The sequence below is a fragment of the Nuphar pumila genome, chromosome 12 (assembly GCF_984573655.1).
Source record: "Nuphar pumila chromosome 12, dmNupPumi1.hap1.1, whole genome shotgun sequence".
In the NCBI taxonomy this organism is placed as follows: Eukaryota; Viridiplantae; Streptophyta; class Magnoliopsida; order Nymphaeales; family Nymphaeaceae; genus Nuphar; species Nuphar pumila.
The window spans coordinates 13,710,548-13,727,511 of NC_143260.1; the positions used below are offsets into that span (position 1 = coordinate 13,710,548).

The 16,964-nt window shown below is 39.5% G+C and overlaps 2 protein-coding genes across 5 annotated transcripts in view; one reads left to right on the top strand and one right to left on the bottom strand.

Moving 5' to 3' along the window:
- LOC149820054 (protein SPA1-RELATED 2-like) overlaps positions 1-11,553 on the top strand; it is a 52,097-nt gene extending 40,544 nt beyond the window's left edge. For all 4 annotated transcript variants that reach the window (XM_089982050.1, XM_089982051.1, XM_089982053.1 and 1 more), the window contains 4 exons: positions 8,880-9,026; positions 9,564-9,881; positions 9,970-10,029; positions 10,267-11,553. In XM_089982050.1, the coding sequence (XP_089838176.1) occupies positions 8,880-9,026; positions 9,564-9,881; positions 9,970-10,029; positions 10,267-10,458 (717 nt within the window). In that variant the 3' untranslated portion in view covers positions 10,459-11,553. The remainder of the gene's footprint in view (positions 1-8,879; positions 9,027-9,563; positions 9,882-9,969; positions 10,030-10,266) is intronic.
- Positions 11,554-11,975: 422 nt separating this feature from the next.
- On the bottom strand, positions 11,976-14,667 carry LOC149820055 (Protein kinase family protein). The gene is made up of 2 exons (XM_089981733.1): positions 12,619-14,667; positions 11,976-12,124 (listed from the first exon to the last, which is right to left on the bottom strand). The coding sequence occupies exons 1-2, from the start codon at positions 14,516-14,518 to the stop codon at positions 11,976-11,978; spliced, it is 2,049 nt and encodes a 682-aa protein (XP_089837859.1). The 5' UTR covers positions 14,519-14,667.
- Positions 14,668-16,964: the final 2,297 nt, after the last annotated feature.

Below are 16,964 nucleotides of genomic sequence, written 5' to 3' on the forward strand. Positions count from 1 at the left end.
CAAAAGAAGGAGAGGGGGGATGGCCAAGAGGCCTTAAAAGGAGAGCCACCTAGGGGCTCCCCATGTAGTCGTTGGGAGCCCCCAACGGTCACAAATGTGACCGTTGGGGCCCCCATCAACTACATGGTGGGGCCCCTTTTGTGTGAGCAAAAAAACAAAAAAGAAAAAAATATAATTTACAAAAAATAAAAAGGAAAATAAAAGAGGAAAAACAAGTACCCCTATCGGGTACTTGTGAAATGACTAAAATACCCCTATCGGGTATTTTAGACAATTATATATATATATATATATATATATATATGAATTACATGTATTTTAACACTTATGTCTCGAAATAGTTATATATTTCTAATGATCGAGTTTCGTACTCATGTATATGTGCAGCCCGCATGTTGTTCATGCTGTACACATAATTCTTTTGGTTTGGCCGACCTATGTACATGATTTTAATCATGTACATGGATCAGTCAACATGCTGCTGTCCATGTGGTACAGGTCTGGCGGACCCATGTACATGAATCTGGTACATGGTTATTTGTGGTCTGGTTAATATGTATTTTTCAGCTTAGCCGACGCATGTACTTGATTTTGGTCATGTACATGGACCAACCCCAGCTATTGGCCTGATAATCAGACCAGCCATATATGGTTTTGTGATGGCAAATACACGAACATGATTGTGATTAGATTATGTATTTTCTGAATTGATATATTAACCTAATCGTGATTTGATCAGTTTGCAATTGTGCATATCATACACATGAATATGAAAATAATTTTGATGTTTGCATGACTCTGATCACATGGCTGTTTGGTTGATTATTCGTGAAATTGATCATGAATGGTGTGTTTTGCAAGCATTGTATTCACATGCGCATGTGCTTGTCTTAATGTGCATTCATATTTTTTATTTTGAATGTGCAATGTGAACACGTTTAGAAACAGTGTGTGTTGCATAGTTACCGAAATTTTGTAATTTTGATAAATCACTTTTGAGATATGTGGGTGGTCAAATGTGAACCAGTGCGGGTCGTGTAGGCGAGGAGCATGTTTTGCTCTAATTCTTGTTGATTTTATTTATGCATTGCAAAATTTATTTTTAGAAATTTATTGGTTTTTCAAATTTAATTACATTGTCAAATTGTGAGGGCTAGAGCCAAAAATTATTTGTTTTGCACGTGGATTTGCAAAACGGTTATTATGTAAAGAACTTGAAATTGTTTTGAAATGGTAAAATAGACCAAACATTGTAATTAATCTCTTTGATGTCCCTTCCACAGTGTGAGAATCTTGGATGACGGTTATGAGGGACCGTAAGAATACTAAAACTCTGTATGCGATTGTGTCTCTAAACCTGAAATGATGGTTTACTTTCCGGTCATGATTTTAGGGAGATTCAGCTACTTTGTTTAAGGGTGTTGTTGACTCACCTGTAGTTTTTGTTATACCAAGAAAGTGACGTCAATGGTTGAAGATTTTCATTGATGTCCCGACATTAGGTGAGGATTACTAATGTTTCGATGAAAGGTGAGGATTCTTGATATTGGTCGAGGAACAAGTGTGAAACCTAGTAATAAAATATAAATTGTGTGTTAAGCTAAAATTGAGAACCTAACTTGAGCTTTGGTAATTTGTGCCTGTTTTGAGTATTTGCGAGTTTAAGAAAAAGTGAAAATTAAACTTGTGTGCATTTAATAGGGACATGCATACAAAAACAACTCTGATGAATAACTTAATAAATTATTCATGCATGTGTATTGAATCATGCATATTTTACTGTTTAGCATTAGTTTATACATTTATGCATATTTGACTTTACATAATATTTGGTTTTGCATGATATTTGGTTAAATGCTTGATTGGTAGGATAGTTATAGTAAGTTATTGCTTGTGATTCCTCTGAAATTCATGCATGAATTTGTTTATGTTATTTCATTTATTGTTTGAATTTTTAGAGGAATTCGTACGAGGACTTTGGTTATTACTCGTTTTTTTAAAACTGTTTTACAGGCACATATGCTGAATTATGTCTTGGACTAACTGGCTGGAGACTGCGAGCCTTGTGACTGGTGTTTGAGTTCTGACAGGATGACTCAAATTGATATAAATGATTTTTGTGTCTTAAACTATTTGACAGTTTGATTAAATTAATAAAGTTTGATTTATTTCTTTAGATTGATTCAATGCACGGTATGGTTTGTGGTTTTGTATATTAAATCTATGATGCCCCGGATCCTTGGGTGAGTTTCTGCAATTGTTTAAAAAAATCCTTTATTTTTACGAGGGTCAGTTGGGATCGTTAGAATCAGAATATGGCATTGCCAGAATTTGAAGTATTAAGGTCAATGTTGCTTCTCTTTGAAATGAACATGTCAGGAGGTTCGAGAGGTAATTCATGTAATGCCGACAACCATAGTGTATTAATATCTGATTATCAGTATAGTAGAGGACATGGTGGAATCAGAGGTGGCAGAAGACGTGGACGATTTGGGTATCTGGGAGGCCTATGTCTCCTTCCACTTCTAAATATTCCATCGTTGACAAATCAAGGCAAAAGAATTCCTACGTGTTATGTCTGCAAGAAGCCAGATCATGTGAAGAAAGATTGTTGGTTTAAGGATGATCCCAAATACAATTCGGAGGCTAAAATTCAAGGAAAATCAACAGAAGGATTTATAGGGGCAGAGACGAGTTCAGAGGCCCAAGCACTGGTAGATAGACAACTTTTGTTGGCAACACTTGCAGGACTCAATTTGAAACAAAATGAACAAAGAGTTTGGTATGTTTATTTAGGAAAAGCCAATCATATTACTAGGGATGTAGGTAAATTTTGAAATTTGGTCCCTTTGGAAACGATAGTCATTACTGGAGATGGTAGTCAACATCCCATCACTTGCACTAGAAAGGTTTCTATTCCTATGTCTCCTTTTAGTCTTTAGTTGTCAAATGTTTTTCTTGTTCCAAATATTAAAAATAATCTAGTGTTTGTTTCAAAGTTAGTTGATGATACCAACTCGTGTGTTGTTTTTACTCCTGTTTATGTGAAGATCCATCTTCACATGAAGAGGACGTACGCTGAAGTGCAGAGGGAAGAAAGCATGTACATCTTCAAGGAAGATCCAGTGGCTGGAGTCAATAAATGTTTGCAGCATTCCAAGAGTCTCTCTTTGTCCTCATGTTTTGTTAATGAGTCCGTATCAAGTAATTTTAATCTTTAGCATAGTCGTCTTGCGCATTGTAATGAAAATTTCATTAAAAAGCTCATTTCCAATAAGTTATTTTCTGTTTCTAGTGAGAGTCAAGAATTTGAGTCATGTTTGTCATAGTTGCTGAGTGTCCAAGCGTCGTGTACTTTCATTTATTTTCAGCAATAAATGAGCTTATAACCTTTTTAAATCATTTACTCCGATGTATGGGGTCCAACTCCTAATTCTTTTTCTTCTAGAAGTCGATTCTATGTGATTTTTGTTGACAATTTTTTCCGGTACACTTGGATATATTTTGTAAAACATAGACATGAAGTTTTTAACATATTCAAGAACTTGACTCTTGAGGGCTTATAGGTGCATTTGTTTTGTGCATATTGATGCATCCTTGAGAAACAAGTTTGAAAAAAGGCATATGTTTGCAAATTTTTTGGTTATGTTGATGAATATAAGGGATATCACTGTTATGACATTGAAAACAGATGCATCCGCATATTAAGGAATGTGATATTTGATGAAAGGAATTTCGATCACAAAAATAATGGATATGAATGAGTTCAAACAGCTGATATTTATCACCCTTTGCTGAATGCAAATCTTTTCCCAGCAAAGAATGATGAATCAGTCCAAGGAAACGTGATAACAATTCGTGTGAAGATGAAATACATGAGCTGCAGTCTGAGAATCAGCAGTGTGCTGATCAAAATAATCATTAGAACAACCTTTCACATGAAGATCTTGAGCTATACAATGACAGATTCAAAGGTAAAGTATTGAGACGCAGAAATTTAGACAACAATAACTTGGAAATTTTACAAACAAAGGCTGAAACAGGGACAGATCAGGTGCAACATAATGCAGCCAGCATTGAAGATGATCACATGCAGCCAGATGTGAGGAGATCCACTCGAATCAGATATCCAGTAGAAAGATGGGTCAGTTATGAAAGTTTTAGTATCGATCATCAATTATTCTTCATTGCTATCTCAAAATATGAAGATTCCGGGACATATCACCTTTCATCAAATTCAAATAGATGGATTGGGGCCATGAATGGGGAAATAAAGGCATTATATGAGTGCCAAACAGTGTTGTTAAAAGCGTTAAGGCGTAGCGAGGCGCTCCACCAAAATCCGAGGCGTAAGCCTCGAGGCGCAAAGCGTAAGCCTCAAAAATTTTTTTTTTAAACTTGAAAAAAAACTATAAAAATGATCTAAAATTATAAATAAATAAGAAATGCTTTATTGATGAAGCGCCAACCAACACGAAATAAAAAATCTCAAATAAATACGAAAAAATATGAGATTAACATGTAATTAGGACCTCACTGATGCAAGTTGTTTTCATCAAATTGGACCCTGTGTATGTGATCTACATCATCCATTTAGTGAAGATCGGCATTTGAATAGACAGAATCCGACTTATGTGCAAGACTTTTTTGCTGATTCAAAAATCAATAACCATTAATAAAAACATGGTTTTTTTGTTAAAGAACACTGTCAAAATAAATTGAAAATCATGTTTTTTTTGTTAAAGAACACTATCAAAAGATTGATTTCTATTAAATCAATCGTGCTGAACCCATCGATAGGGCCAGATTGATCAAAATAACTTAGTACCAATGAGATCCCAGAGGGAGTTATGACCACAGAGGATGATATAGGGATGAGTGGAGCCGGGTTCCCCATAAACGTAGGTTACACGGTTTCACAAAGAACAAATGACAAAAGAAGAAGCTGGGGAAAAACACACAGATCTTACCTGTCACCGGAATGCGCAGAGGTCGCCGGAATGGACGGCGGTGGCGGTGAGTCGTTGGCCGATGGCGAGTGGTGGCCGGCGGGTCCCCGATGGCTTCTCAGCAGAGGAAAGAAGAAGGTGGAAGAGTGGTGGCCGGCGGGTCGCCGATGGCTTCTCAGCAAAGGAAAGAAGAAGGTGGAAGAGTGGTGGCCGGCGGCGAGCGGTGGCCGGCGGCGAGCGGTGGCCGGCGGCGAGCAGTGGCGGGGGACGAGAGGGGACGGAGTGGAGAGAGAAGGGGCGAGGGCTTTCCCTCGCCCCGAAGCGTCTGTCTTTTTTAAAGACAGGTTCTCGATCTTTCGAGAATACGGGCCCGGATCCGGGTCGATCTCGGGTCCGGGCCATCCGATTTCTTAATGCGCGCCTCAGTTTGAGGCGCGCCTCGCCTCAAGGCGTACGCCTCAAGGCGCATGAGGCGTATGCCTTGAGGCTGTTGCGCTTTTTAAGTGCGCCTCAAGGCGAAAAGGGCCTCGCCTCGAGGCGAGGCGCGCTTTTTGCGCCTTGAGGCGCGTTTTTAACAACACTGGTGCCAAACATGAGATATTGTCCCGAGACCTGTTGATACAAATGTTGTTGCGTTAAAGTGGTTGTATAAGATTAAATATAAACCCAATGAAAGTATAGAAAAGCTCAAGTTTAGATTGGTGGCAAAAGGGTTTAAACAAGATCATGGGTTGGACTATGATGAGACCTTTAGCCCAATGGTAAAAATGAGAACCATGCATATTATTTTATCTCTCGTAGTTGACTATGATTGAACATAAGCCAACTAGATGTTAAAAATGCATTTTTACATGGAGATTTGGAGGAAGTTTATATGGAAAAGCCTTAGGGATATAGTGAGAAGGATCACAATCGGTATGTATATAAAATTATTAGAGCTATGTATAGACTTAAGCAAGCATCTAGGTCGTGGTTTGAGAGCTTTTCCCTTGAGATTCAAAAACATGGATTTATCAGGTCACAACTGATCATTCCCTCTTCGTATACTATTCTGCTCATTTATGTGGATGATAAAATAGTTGCAGAAAATTTTGAGAAGCATATTGTAGAAATCAAATAAGTTTTAAGACGAAGGTTCAAAATGAAAGACTAGGAAAAGCTTGAGAGTCGAAGTTGATAGAGGAAACGACACATTGCTGTTGACACAACACAAGTACACTATTGACCTGTTAAATAAGGCTGGTATGAAAGATTGTAAGCCTCTTCTGACTCCTAGCCTATTGAATCAAAAGCTTATGATGAAGGGGATGTGTATGATAATCCAATCAAGTGCAGGAGTATTGTAGGTATGCTCCAATATCTTACATTCACACGACCTGATGTTGTTTAGGCTGTGAATCAAGTGTCACAATCAGTGTTGTTAAAAGCGTTGAGGCGTAGCGAGGCGCTCCACCAAAATCCGAGGCGAGGCGTAAGCCTCGAGGCGCAAAGCGTAAGCCTCAAAATTTTTTTTTTTTAAACTTGAAAAAAACTATAAAAATGATCTAAAATTATAAATAAATAAGAAATGCTTTATTGATGAAGCGCCAACCAACACGAAATAAAAAATCTCAAATAAATACGAAAAAAATATGAGATTAACATGTAATTAGGACCTCACTGATGCAAGTTGTTTTCATCAAATTGGACCCTGTGTATGTGATCTACATCATCCATTTAGTGAAGATCGGCATTTGAATAGACAGAATCCGACTTATGTGCAAGACTTTTTTGCTGATTCAAAAATCAATAACCATTAATAAAAACATGGTTTTTTTGTTAAAGAACACTGTCAAAATAAATTGAAAATCATGTTTTTTTTTTGTTAAAGAACACTATCAAAAGATTGATTTCTATTAAATCAATCGTGCTGAACCCATCGTTATGGCCAGATTGATCAAAATAACTTAGTACCAATGAGATCCCAGAGGGAGTTATGACCACAGAGGATGATATAGGGATGAGTGGAGCCGGGTTCCCCATAAACGTAGGTTACACGGTTTCACAAAGAACAAATGACAAAAGAAGAAGCTGGGGAAAAACACACAGATCTTACCTGTCACCGGAATGCGCAGAGGTCGCCGGAATGGACGGCGGTGGCGGTGAGTCGCTGGCCGGCGGCGAGTGGTGGCCGGCGGGTCGCCGATGGCTTCTCAGCAGAGGAAAGAAGAAGGTGGAAGAGTGGTGGCCGGCGGGTCGCCGATGGCTTCTCAGCAAAGGAAAGAAGAAGGTGGAAGAGTGGTGGCCGGCGGCGAGTGGTGGCCGGCGGCGAGCAGTGGCGGGGGACGAGAGGGGACGGAGTGGAGAGAGAAGGGGCGAGGGCTTTCCCTCGCCCCGAAGCGTCTGTCTTTTTTAAAGACAGGTTCTCGATCTTTCGAGAATACGGGCCCGGATCTGGGTCGATCTCGGGTTCGGGCCATCTGATTTCTTAATGCGTGCCTCAGTTTGAGGCGCGCCTCGTCTCAAGGCGTACTCCTCAAGGCGCATGAGGCGTACGCCTTGAGGCTGTTGCGCTTTTTAAGTGCGCCTCAAGGCGAAAAGGGCCTCGCCTCGAGGCGAGGCGCGCTTTTTGCGCCTTGAGGCGCGTTTTTAACAACACTGGTCACAATACATGAATTCTCCAAGAACTAGTCATGTAGAGGCTATTAAAAGAATACTTCGGTATCTCAAAGGTACTCTTGGTGATGGTTTATGCTAGAAGAAAAGAGATGAAACAAATAATGCTATAACTATAATGGCTTATTCAGATGCAAATTGGTCAAGTGATCCAAATGAACGAAGATCATGGAGTAGTAAGAAAAAGAAGGCAATTGCACATTCCAGTACAAAGTCCGAGTATAGGGCGATGGCTATGACATCTTCATAACATGGGTTAGATACTTGGTTAGTGAATTAAATCAAAAGATGTTATATTCTATACTCTATGTCACATGGGTGCGGGTGTGGATGCGGGGGTTCGGCAAAAATATAAAAAATTATATATATATATATATATATATATATATATATATATATATATATATATATATATATATATATATATATATATATATATATATATATATATATATATAAAGTCCAAAAGTTGGACATAAATGACCCTGGGTGTGTTGACTGCACCCAGGGTCAGGTTGACTGCATCGGGTGCGGGTGCGGCACCTAGTTGAAGAGTCCCTGTGACATAGTCTATACTACTTTGCGATAACCTTGCTATTAAGATTTCTTTTAATCCCATTCAGTATGGTAGAACAAAGCATATCAAAATAGATCAGCATTTCATTCGAAGCAAGATTGAGAATGGAGAGATCGAGGCTAAGTTTATTGGGACAGAAGAGCAGGTAGCTGATTTACTCACAAAAGGTTTGAGTAACAGAGTGGTTCTGGTTTTTAATGAGCAAGTTGTCCATGGTTTTAACTATGCACAACTTCAAGGAATCTTATGAGGCGTGATTTGGTTTGGATCCAGAACTGAGATGCATTATGTACTGATTTATTTTATGTTTATCCCATGTGCTGATGTATTTTATGTTTCCTATATTTTCCCCTTATCTTGTATTGTAGGCTTTTAGAAATATGGGGTATTGCTGTAAATGGACATGTACTCTTAAAAGGTAAGTTAATATAATAGAAGAGAACCCATACGTCTGTGGCATTGACGTTTTGGGGGTTTGCAACATCCTCTTCTTCCTCTCATCTTATTTTGTCCTCAGCATGAACCCTGTTCACACTTGCTGCTTAAGCCAAAAAAGATGGGAATGTTAATGAATGTCCTGTTTGTATTGTTTAGCCTGTGATCTTTTGTTTATTGGAAGCACTTATCATTTATTATGTTTCCTTCTTGATGGATGAACTGACTCGTTTCACTTTTATGTTTGCTTTGGTATTTTTCAGTTATGGGATGCAAGCACTGGGCAGGGATTTATGCAATATGGAGAGCACCAAAAGCGAGCTTGGTCTGTTGATTTTTCACTGGCTGATCCAACAAAATTGGCCAGTGGAAGCGACGATTGTTCTGTGAAACTTTGGAGCATTAACGAGGCAGGTGCTTTTGAACCATTCTACTCTGCTTTTGTTGTAGTTCATAGGAAATTAAAAGAATTCAGGAAATCAAATGAAAATAAATTAGTTTTTTCCTAGCATACCAAAAGCAGGCTTGGAGCTTCTTGGGTGATTATATGATTTTTATTGTATGTGTTTTTTCTTAGTTACCCAATCCTGTCAAGTTTTTCTGTGAGATCTATCCTTAAAGAAGGAACAAGAGAAGCATCAATCATCTCACCCTGGGAAGAGTGGTATCTGAACTGTACACTTGTCAATTAGAATTCTGTTAGAAAGGTTTATTTCTTGAATCTTTCATGCTGAAAGGATATACGAGGCACAGATTATCTTGAAAATAACTAGCTTTGGTTAACAAAGATATTGAATCACACAGTCATCATTTCTCCTGTTCTGGGAACTAATCATTTGTATGACTTTTGATTATTTTGATTTTTCATAAATTTGGGGAGAATTTCATGTCTCAGTTAGCAAATTCATTTTTGAGATTTGCATCTTACATTTTTTTTTGCTTGACAGAAACATTGTGTTAGTACAATAAGAAACCTTGCCAATGTCTGTTGTGTGCAATTCTCCCCACATTCTACGCATTTATTGGCCTTTGGATCTGCTGATTACAAGGTCTTCTGTTACGATCTTCGGAACATAAGGGTGCCATGGTGTACGATGACTGGGCATGGAAAAGCTGTTAGTTATGTGAAATTCTTGGATGCAAGCACAGTTATTTCAGCATCCACTGATAATACACTGAAGATCTGGGATCTCAACAAAACCAACTATTGTGTTCCGTCTACCAGTGCTTGCAGCTTGACCTTGAGCGGCCACACCAATGAAAAGGTTTGTTTCCGGTTTACTAGAATAAACTTTCAAAGTTAAAGCGGTTATATTGTTATGCTGATGTAGACATCAATTATTTATTTTCCAGAACTTCGTGGGCCTCTCTGTTTCTGATGGATATATTGCTTGTGGCTCTGAAACTAATGAGGTATTTCTATAACTTGGTTTCATTCTGTTCTAGGAGATTCTTAATACATGCTTGCCACATTGTTGCTCTGATCCTTCCACAATTTTAGCCGTCTACAAAGACTTAGATTCAATGGGATCCCTAAACGAACTAAAGATTTTATCTTGATAGTTCATCAATCAGGCATTTTTCTGTAATAAATCCATTCAATCTTGAAAAGTTGGGGCTTGCTGCTTACTCACCCTATTTGTTTGTTAGGTTTATGCTTACCATAGGTCTCTTCCCATGCCAATAGCTTCTCACAAGTTTGGATCCGTCGATCCTGTGTCTGGTCAAGAGACGGGTGATGATAGTGGGCTGTTTGTTTCTAGTGTGTGTTGGAGGGGGAAGTCAAATATGGTTGTTGCTGCAAACTCCAACGGAAATATTAAGCTGTTGCAGTTGTTGTAACATCGACAGAGTTGTGCTCAGAAAGTTTCATGGGTTGAAAGCTATCGACTTGAAATAAGTTTGAACTGAAGAAATGACTAAAAAGATCCTGTTGCAGCCTTTGGATGTCTCAGACCTGTCACATGAAAACAGCAATAAGATTCAGGGCCTGTCTGTTTCCAAATCACTATGGGATGTGTGACATAGACTTGAGGTATCTTAGAGTTGGGAGCTTCCAGCTTGCAAATGATCAACTAATTGACAGCACCTGAAGCATGGAAAGCTTAGGGAAATAAAAATTCAGTATACAAGGATTGCCAACTTCACCATCTAAGGTTTTGTCTTTTTGTAAGGCCAACTCTTTTGGCATATTGCAGTTATGGGTCTGATTTTCTAACAAGACAACCAGGCGATCTTCTATAATGCACCATCATTGGATGGTTCTTGTGTTCTCTGATGTGATGCACATCTGATAAATGGCTGTTACATATCAAATTTTGTACATATTTGATTGATGGAAATTTTTGTGGAGCATCTGCCGGGGGCCTTTGCTGGTCAGAAGGCATGATATACAGAAAGCCTATGCAACGAAATATGTGAGGATGGAATTCACTGAGATGAGCTGGACATAGAGCAACATTGGCCAGTTTGATCTTTGGGCACTGAGCTAAGCTCAGTGTTTGCTTGTTGTATAGCTTGGTGTATGTGCTTCGAGTATATTGGATTGCCATCTGTGATAGTTGCATCAACTGATGGGCATTTTTGCATGCTGAAATAAAGGCCTTACAAATTTAGTGTTTTGAAGCATCAGCATTTTAAGTTACTATCTGTTGAATCTCACGGTTACGTGACTGAACCAAGATTGGAACAAACTGTGCATGAATTTATAGCACAAGGCATCGCCAGATTCATAATGTTTACTGCTGCAATCAGTATCAGGTGAGAGATACAACACTTGATCTTCTGACTTTGGCTTTGAATCAATCTCAGTTGACCATACAAGTTAGAAGAGGTATTGTAATTGGCAGATTTCGTAATGTATTTGTTGCACGTTGCAAAATTTTGTACCTGCCACAGAATATTTAACGTCAAGAAAGTATTGTTTTTCAGGTTCAATTTGTGCTGCTAGTGTCTGAAACTATAATAACTGACTTTTTGTCATTACTCGTCTGTGTGTGTGCGTGCGTGAGTGAGTGAGTGAGTGAGTGAGTGAGTGAGTGAGTGAGAGAGAGAGAGAGAGAGAGAGAGAGAGAGAGAGAGAGAGAGAGAGAGAGAGAGAGAGAGAGGTTGGTTTTGGTGTGGGGGATATATGATCTCCAAATCTGGAATTTGTTTAATTGGCAAAACATAATTTCCACATAATAAAAGGTTAGCATCTCCCCACTTTAACAGATTCAAGGGGCCTTGCAAACTTGATACAATAATGCTATTCGCTTACCGACAACATGAAAACTTGGGTATATGACTTGCTTAAATAAGCAAGATGTGGATAATCTGATGATGTTTTGTGTTAGAAAGCACAAACTGAATGTTAATTCCTAAGCGATCTCAGAATCAGAGACGTGTCCAGATCTTTTCCGCTTATCTGGGTTCATGACCATAGGTTGCAACTGGCTTTCTGAGTTCATCCTCAAGCTTCGGCCGCATGCCATTTGAGGAGGTCTTAGTATTCCCCCCTTTTGTTGTCCTATGATAGCAAAGTGAAACATAAATAAACAAAGTTAGGAGCTGAACAGAAGCATACATTATCATAATCTATTAACTTCACATTCAATAATTTTCCTCTAAATACTAGCAAATGAGCGATTCCTTTTGAATCTAAAAGCAACCATGGTGAAAATCAGCTATCTTAAATTGTTATCCAATGTATATATATATATATATATATATATATATATATATATATATATATATATATATATATATATATATATATATATATATATATATATATATATATATATAAAATGTTCTCCATGGTTGCCATGGGTTTGCTCACAGCTATCCATAGATAAAGACATGAAGCAATGATTCATGCTAATATAGTTGAGGACAACCTCATTTTTCAGTGCTATGAAAAGGAATGGAACATCCTTGGCTATGCCATAAAAAAGCAACCAGGGCATACAGATTTACTGTTGTGAAAAAATGCGGACGGATGGTAGGAGTGGAAGGGGTTACCTGAGCACTTGTATGCTTTTGCATCTCCTGATTTCTTTGTTGAGTGCTTCTTGGTGTTGTCTGAATTGGAACACGAATTAGACGAAGTAACAGGCGTAGAAAAAAGATCCTCTGCTCCAGCAGGGTTCTCATCCCCGCAGATCGATGTCTCCTCACTTCCTGACTCTGAATTTTTGTCTTTCAAGTTTACAGTTGTCCTTTCTTTCTCTGCAGCTCTGTAAGCAAACATCTCGAAGGGTACATCTGATACTGGTGTGGTCTCTGAACTTGCCCAACCAACAATAGTTTTTGAAAGGACTGGTTCAAGATCAGAGTAGTCAATTACTGGTGCAATTGGTTCAGGTTGACTATGATCAGGATTCAATACAAGGAAACGCATGATGAAGCGTAGGGTTCTGCAGATGGACGAGAAGCTCGGACGCTGGCTGGGATCGGCTTGCCAACATTTCTTAATTAAACTTGTCAAGTACTTTGGTGTCAGAAATGGAAACAGGGGCCTTTCTCCAGCTCTTATGTTCCTAGTCATTTTGCCTCCTTGAAGATGCCCTTCTTCAAAGGGGACTTTACCAGTTAATAGCTCAAAACAGATCATGGCAAAGCTATAAACATCTGCCTTCTCGGTATACTTTGTGCTCGTGTTCCCCTGTTCTTGTTCTGCAAGAACCTCAGGTGCATTCCAGATAAATGAATCGGAGCATGCTTGAGCAGTTGGACTTCGCGAGCCAAATTTCTTGACCGTTTGAAGTCTGAAACCAGACACTTTTACATGTAGATACCCATCTGGGGAGGAACTTCTCATCTTCACAAGTATGTTAGATGGGTTTAGATCACCATGATATATCTTCTGATAATGGAGATACTCCATTCCCCTTGCTATCTGAAGCATGATGTCAACAGCTACCGGGAGAGAAAAGGGTACACGTTTTCTTGGGGTACAAACTTCTTTGATATGGCTGCCAAGGTCCTTATTCATGAGTTCCATGACCAGAAGACATTCCTTCTTCTCTTCATCAGTAAATGCACATAGAAAATTCATAATGTTTGGATGCATGAGTGCAGACGACTGGGTGATCTCTGGAATTAATGGCTCGATCTCTGCGAAGAAATGCCTGACCACAAGACTCTCTCCCATCAATTGAACTTCCTTATACTGACTGCCATTTCCCAATCTTCTTCTCACCTGATAATCCTTGGAACCAACCAATATCGGCGAAGGGAATATCTTTCCCTTGGATGGTTCTAATCCTTCATAGTTCTTCAATAAAATCTCCAGGACTCTGTTTTCTTGTTTTGTTCCAAAACCTGCCGAGTTTCTCTTCTCATTGACAGTATCCAACAACATCCTTCTATCTGAATTCCATGCTGTTTCTATTTTCCTGAGTATATCATTCGACACCAAGTACTGCTTGCCAAATTTCCACTGGAAAAGCTTCCTGTCCAACCATTCCCTCTCATATTTCTTAGAGATCAGAATCCTCTTCTTTTGAATCTCGTACTGATCACACCCCGCGATCTCACCCGCAATTTCGATAGCTTCCATCACAACTGAGAAACACATGAAGAAATTATGGATGTGGAATTCGACACAATCGTTGTTCTGTGCAAGACAAATTGCCCTGATCAACCATTCTTTTGGCTCCAAGCACTCTCTTATGTATCCCTCCCCTTCTTTCATAGTTCTATAAAGTTCCCTCAGTGGTTGATCTAAAACCTTCCATTTCGTTGATCTCTCTTCGAATCTCAGATTCCGCGCCATCTCATCTGCGATCACGTCGAACCCAAGATTGTAAATGTCGATTAACAGCGTGCACTGATGCAGATTGATCCTAATTTCTTCTTTAAAAACCATCAGAGCCTTCAAGCTCCCAAGAACTTCTCCAACGCGCCGAAATTGCTCCATAGCACTAATCTCCTCTGCCACCTTTGTAAAAAAAAAAAACTCTGATCGGATTAAAAGTCACCAAATCTCACAAGCAAACTTATGTTGTACCAACAAACAGATCAAACAAAAAAAAATAACAAAAACATCCAAGAAAAAAGAGAAACTACATGGTGTGGAGGAAAACAGGAAGGTTTCACCAACTCTTACCAGAATCCTTCAGAAACTTCAGGTTTCAAATGGGTGGTCCTTTTTTATCTTGAAGGAAAAAAAATGGTGGTTCTGCAACTGGCAACAAGCTCTTATCACCCAGCAAAATTCAACGAAGAAACCCGAACTCTTTCAGACTTTTGGATCAAATAAAATGAATCCGAGAGAGAGAGAGAGAGAGAGAGAGAGAGAGAGAGAGAGAGAGAGAGAGAGAGAGAGAGAGGTCTCACAAACTGCAAACTGACTTCCAATCTTGGGGAGGGGAATTTGGGGTCATCAGTGGGGAAATATAGTAAGCTGGTGGCCCAACACTTGTCGTGTACAGATGGGAGAGAGGGTGGCGGTTGAAGAGATTCGGTTGTTCTATTTGGGTGTGTCCCTGTGAATGTGTGCGCGTGAGGTGGGGGTGGTGCCCAGAAAAGCACTCGTACTTTTTTCAGTTTGCCGTGTCGATGTAACGGTCAGCTAACCGCTCCCCAACAGACAGATGGAGCCTTCGTGCGTACACGGAAGGAGGAAACCTGTCGTTGGATTTTTTTTTGACTTCTACGAAGGCTTTTTGAATGGGCCACTAATATGGGGTCCTGTACTCTTGTTTGAGTCGACATTTTGCCATCCCCCACTCATAAAATTCGACATGCCTCCCTCTCTTTTCGAAAGATGCTGCTGCTATTGATATCTTTAGGTTTCACCCGATTTCTGTTATGAGTGCTCTTTATCGGATGATTGCCAAGGTATTGACTAATAGGTTGAAGTTCGTGGCTAACTAAATATTTTTGAACTCTCAGTTTGCTTTTATTCACAATAAAAGGATTCATTATTCATTCATCTTGGCATATGAAGTAATTCACTCCTTACATCTTAGTGGTCAGTCCTACTTTTCTCTTAAATTAGATTTTCATAAAGCCTTTGATTCTGTGCAATGACCCTTCTTATTTCAAATGTTATCCAATTTTGGCATTGATCGTCGTTTTTCTGGGTGGGTGAGGGGATTGATCTCCAATGCTCAGGCTATAATTAAGATTAACGACATTAGAGGTGGCCAAATCAAGTTGGGGCATGGATTACGACAAGGCTGCCCTCTCTCACCTTTGTTGTTTAATGTCATTGCTGAGGGTCTTGTGGTGTTGCTCAAGCGTGTTGTGGAGAAGCGCCTGATAGATCCTTTAGATGTTAGGGTTTCTCAGACCATATTCTTATTTATGTTGATGATATGATTATTTTTGGGCAAGCAAACATGCAACAGATGCTTAGATTCAAACTTATTCTTCAGTTCTTTCTGTCTCTTTCTGAGCTTTCCCTAAATGATAGCAAATGCTCTCTTACTATTTCAATGTTGAGTCTTCTATACTTGCAGCAGGTCAACGGATTTTTAATTGAGCTATCTCTGAGTTGCCGATGACGTATTTGAGTATGCCGTTACAAGTGAAGCACCTCTCTTCTGCTGCTTAGGCTCCAACTATTCAAAAAGTAAAAAATAAGCTTTTTGCATGGCAGACATCTTATCTCTCCATCGCTGTCCGTCTGACTTTGATCAGACATGTTCTTTCTTCTATTCCTGAATTCTTCCTGTCAATGTTCATGATGTATGTGGGTGTAGAGAAACAAATTTGTCGTTTAATGACAGATTTTCTTTGGTCTGGGTGTCAACTCCAGAGTAAGCGCCATTTGGTTGGTTGGCGAACGGTAGTGTTACCTAGGTGTATGGCTGACTTAGTTATTTTTGCTCTAAGACAGAGGAGTATTGCTCTTGTGGCCAAGCAATGTTGGATGACCCATCATCCAGATTCTCCATGCGCTAGTTTGCTTCATGCTAAATATTGGGCTCCTGATTTATCTCTTTTTCGTCATGGAACTTGGGGGTTGGCGATATTGCACGTGCGAAGCATGTGGCTGAGAGCCTTATCGTTATTCAGAGATCAAATTGGAGATGCGGAAAATTACGATCAGTGGTTGCAATGGACGATTGCGCCAAATGGTGCATTCCTCACCCACAAAGTGTATAGATCGTTGCTCCCCCCGGGGGCAGATTGGTTCCCTGAGTGTGTGTTATGGGCTAAGGGCCCTTCCCCAAGATCTCGGGTCTTGGGTTGGTTAATTTTGCATGATAGGATTCAGACTCACAGTTATTGAAAGAAGTTGGGCTTTCAGTTCCCTAGCTGGTGTGTGCTTTGTCAAGCTGTTGAAGAAACTACTTCTCATTTATTCTGGTCCTGCCCAATCTTTGTGGCCCTATTTAATAAGACATGGACATCTC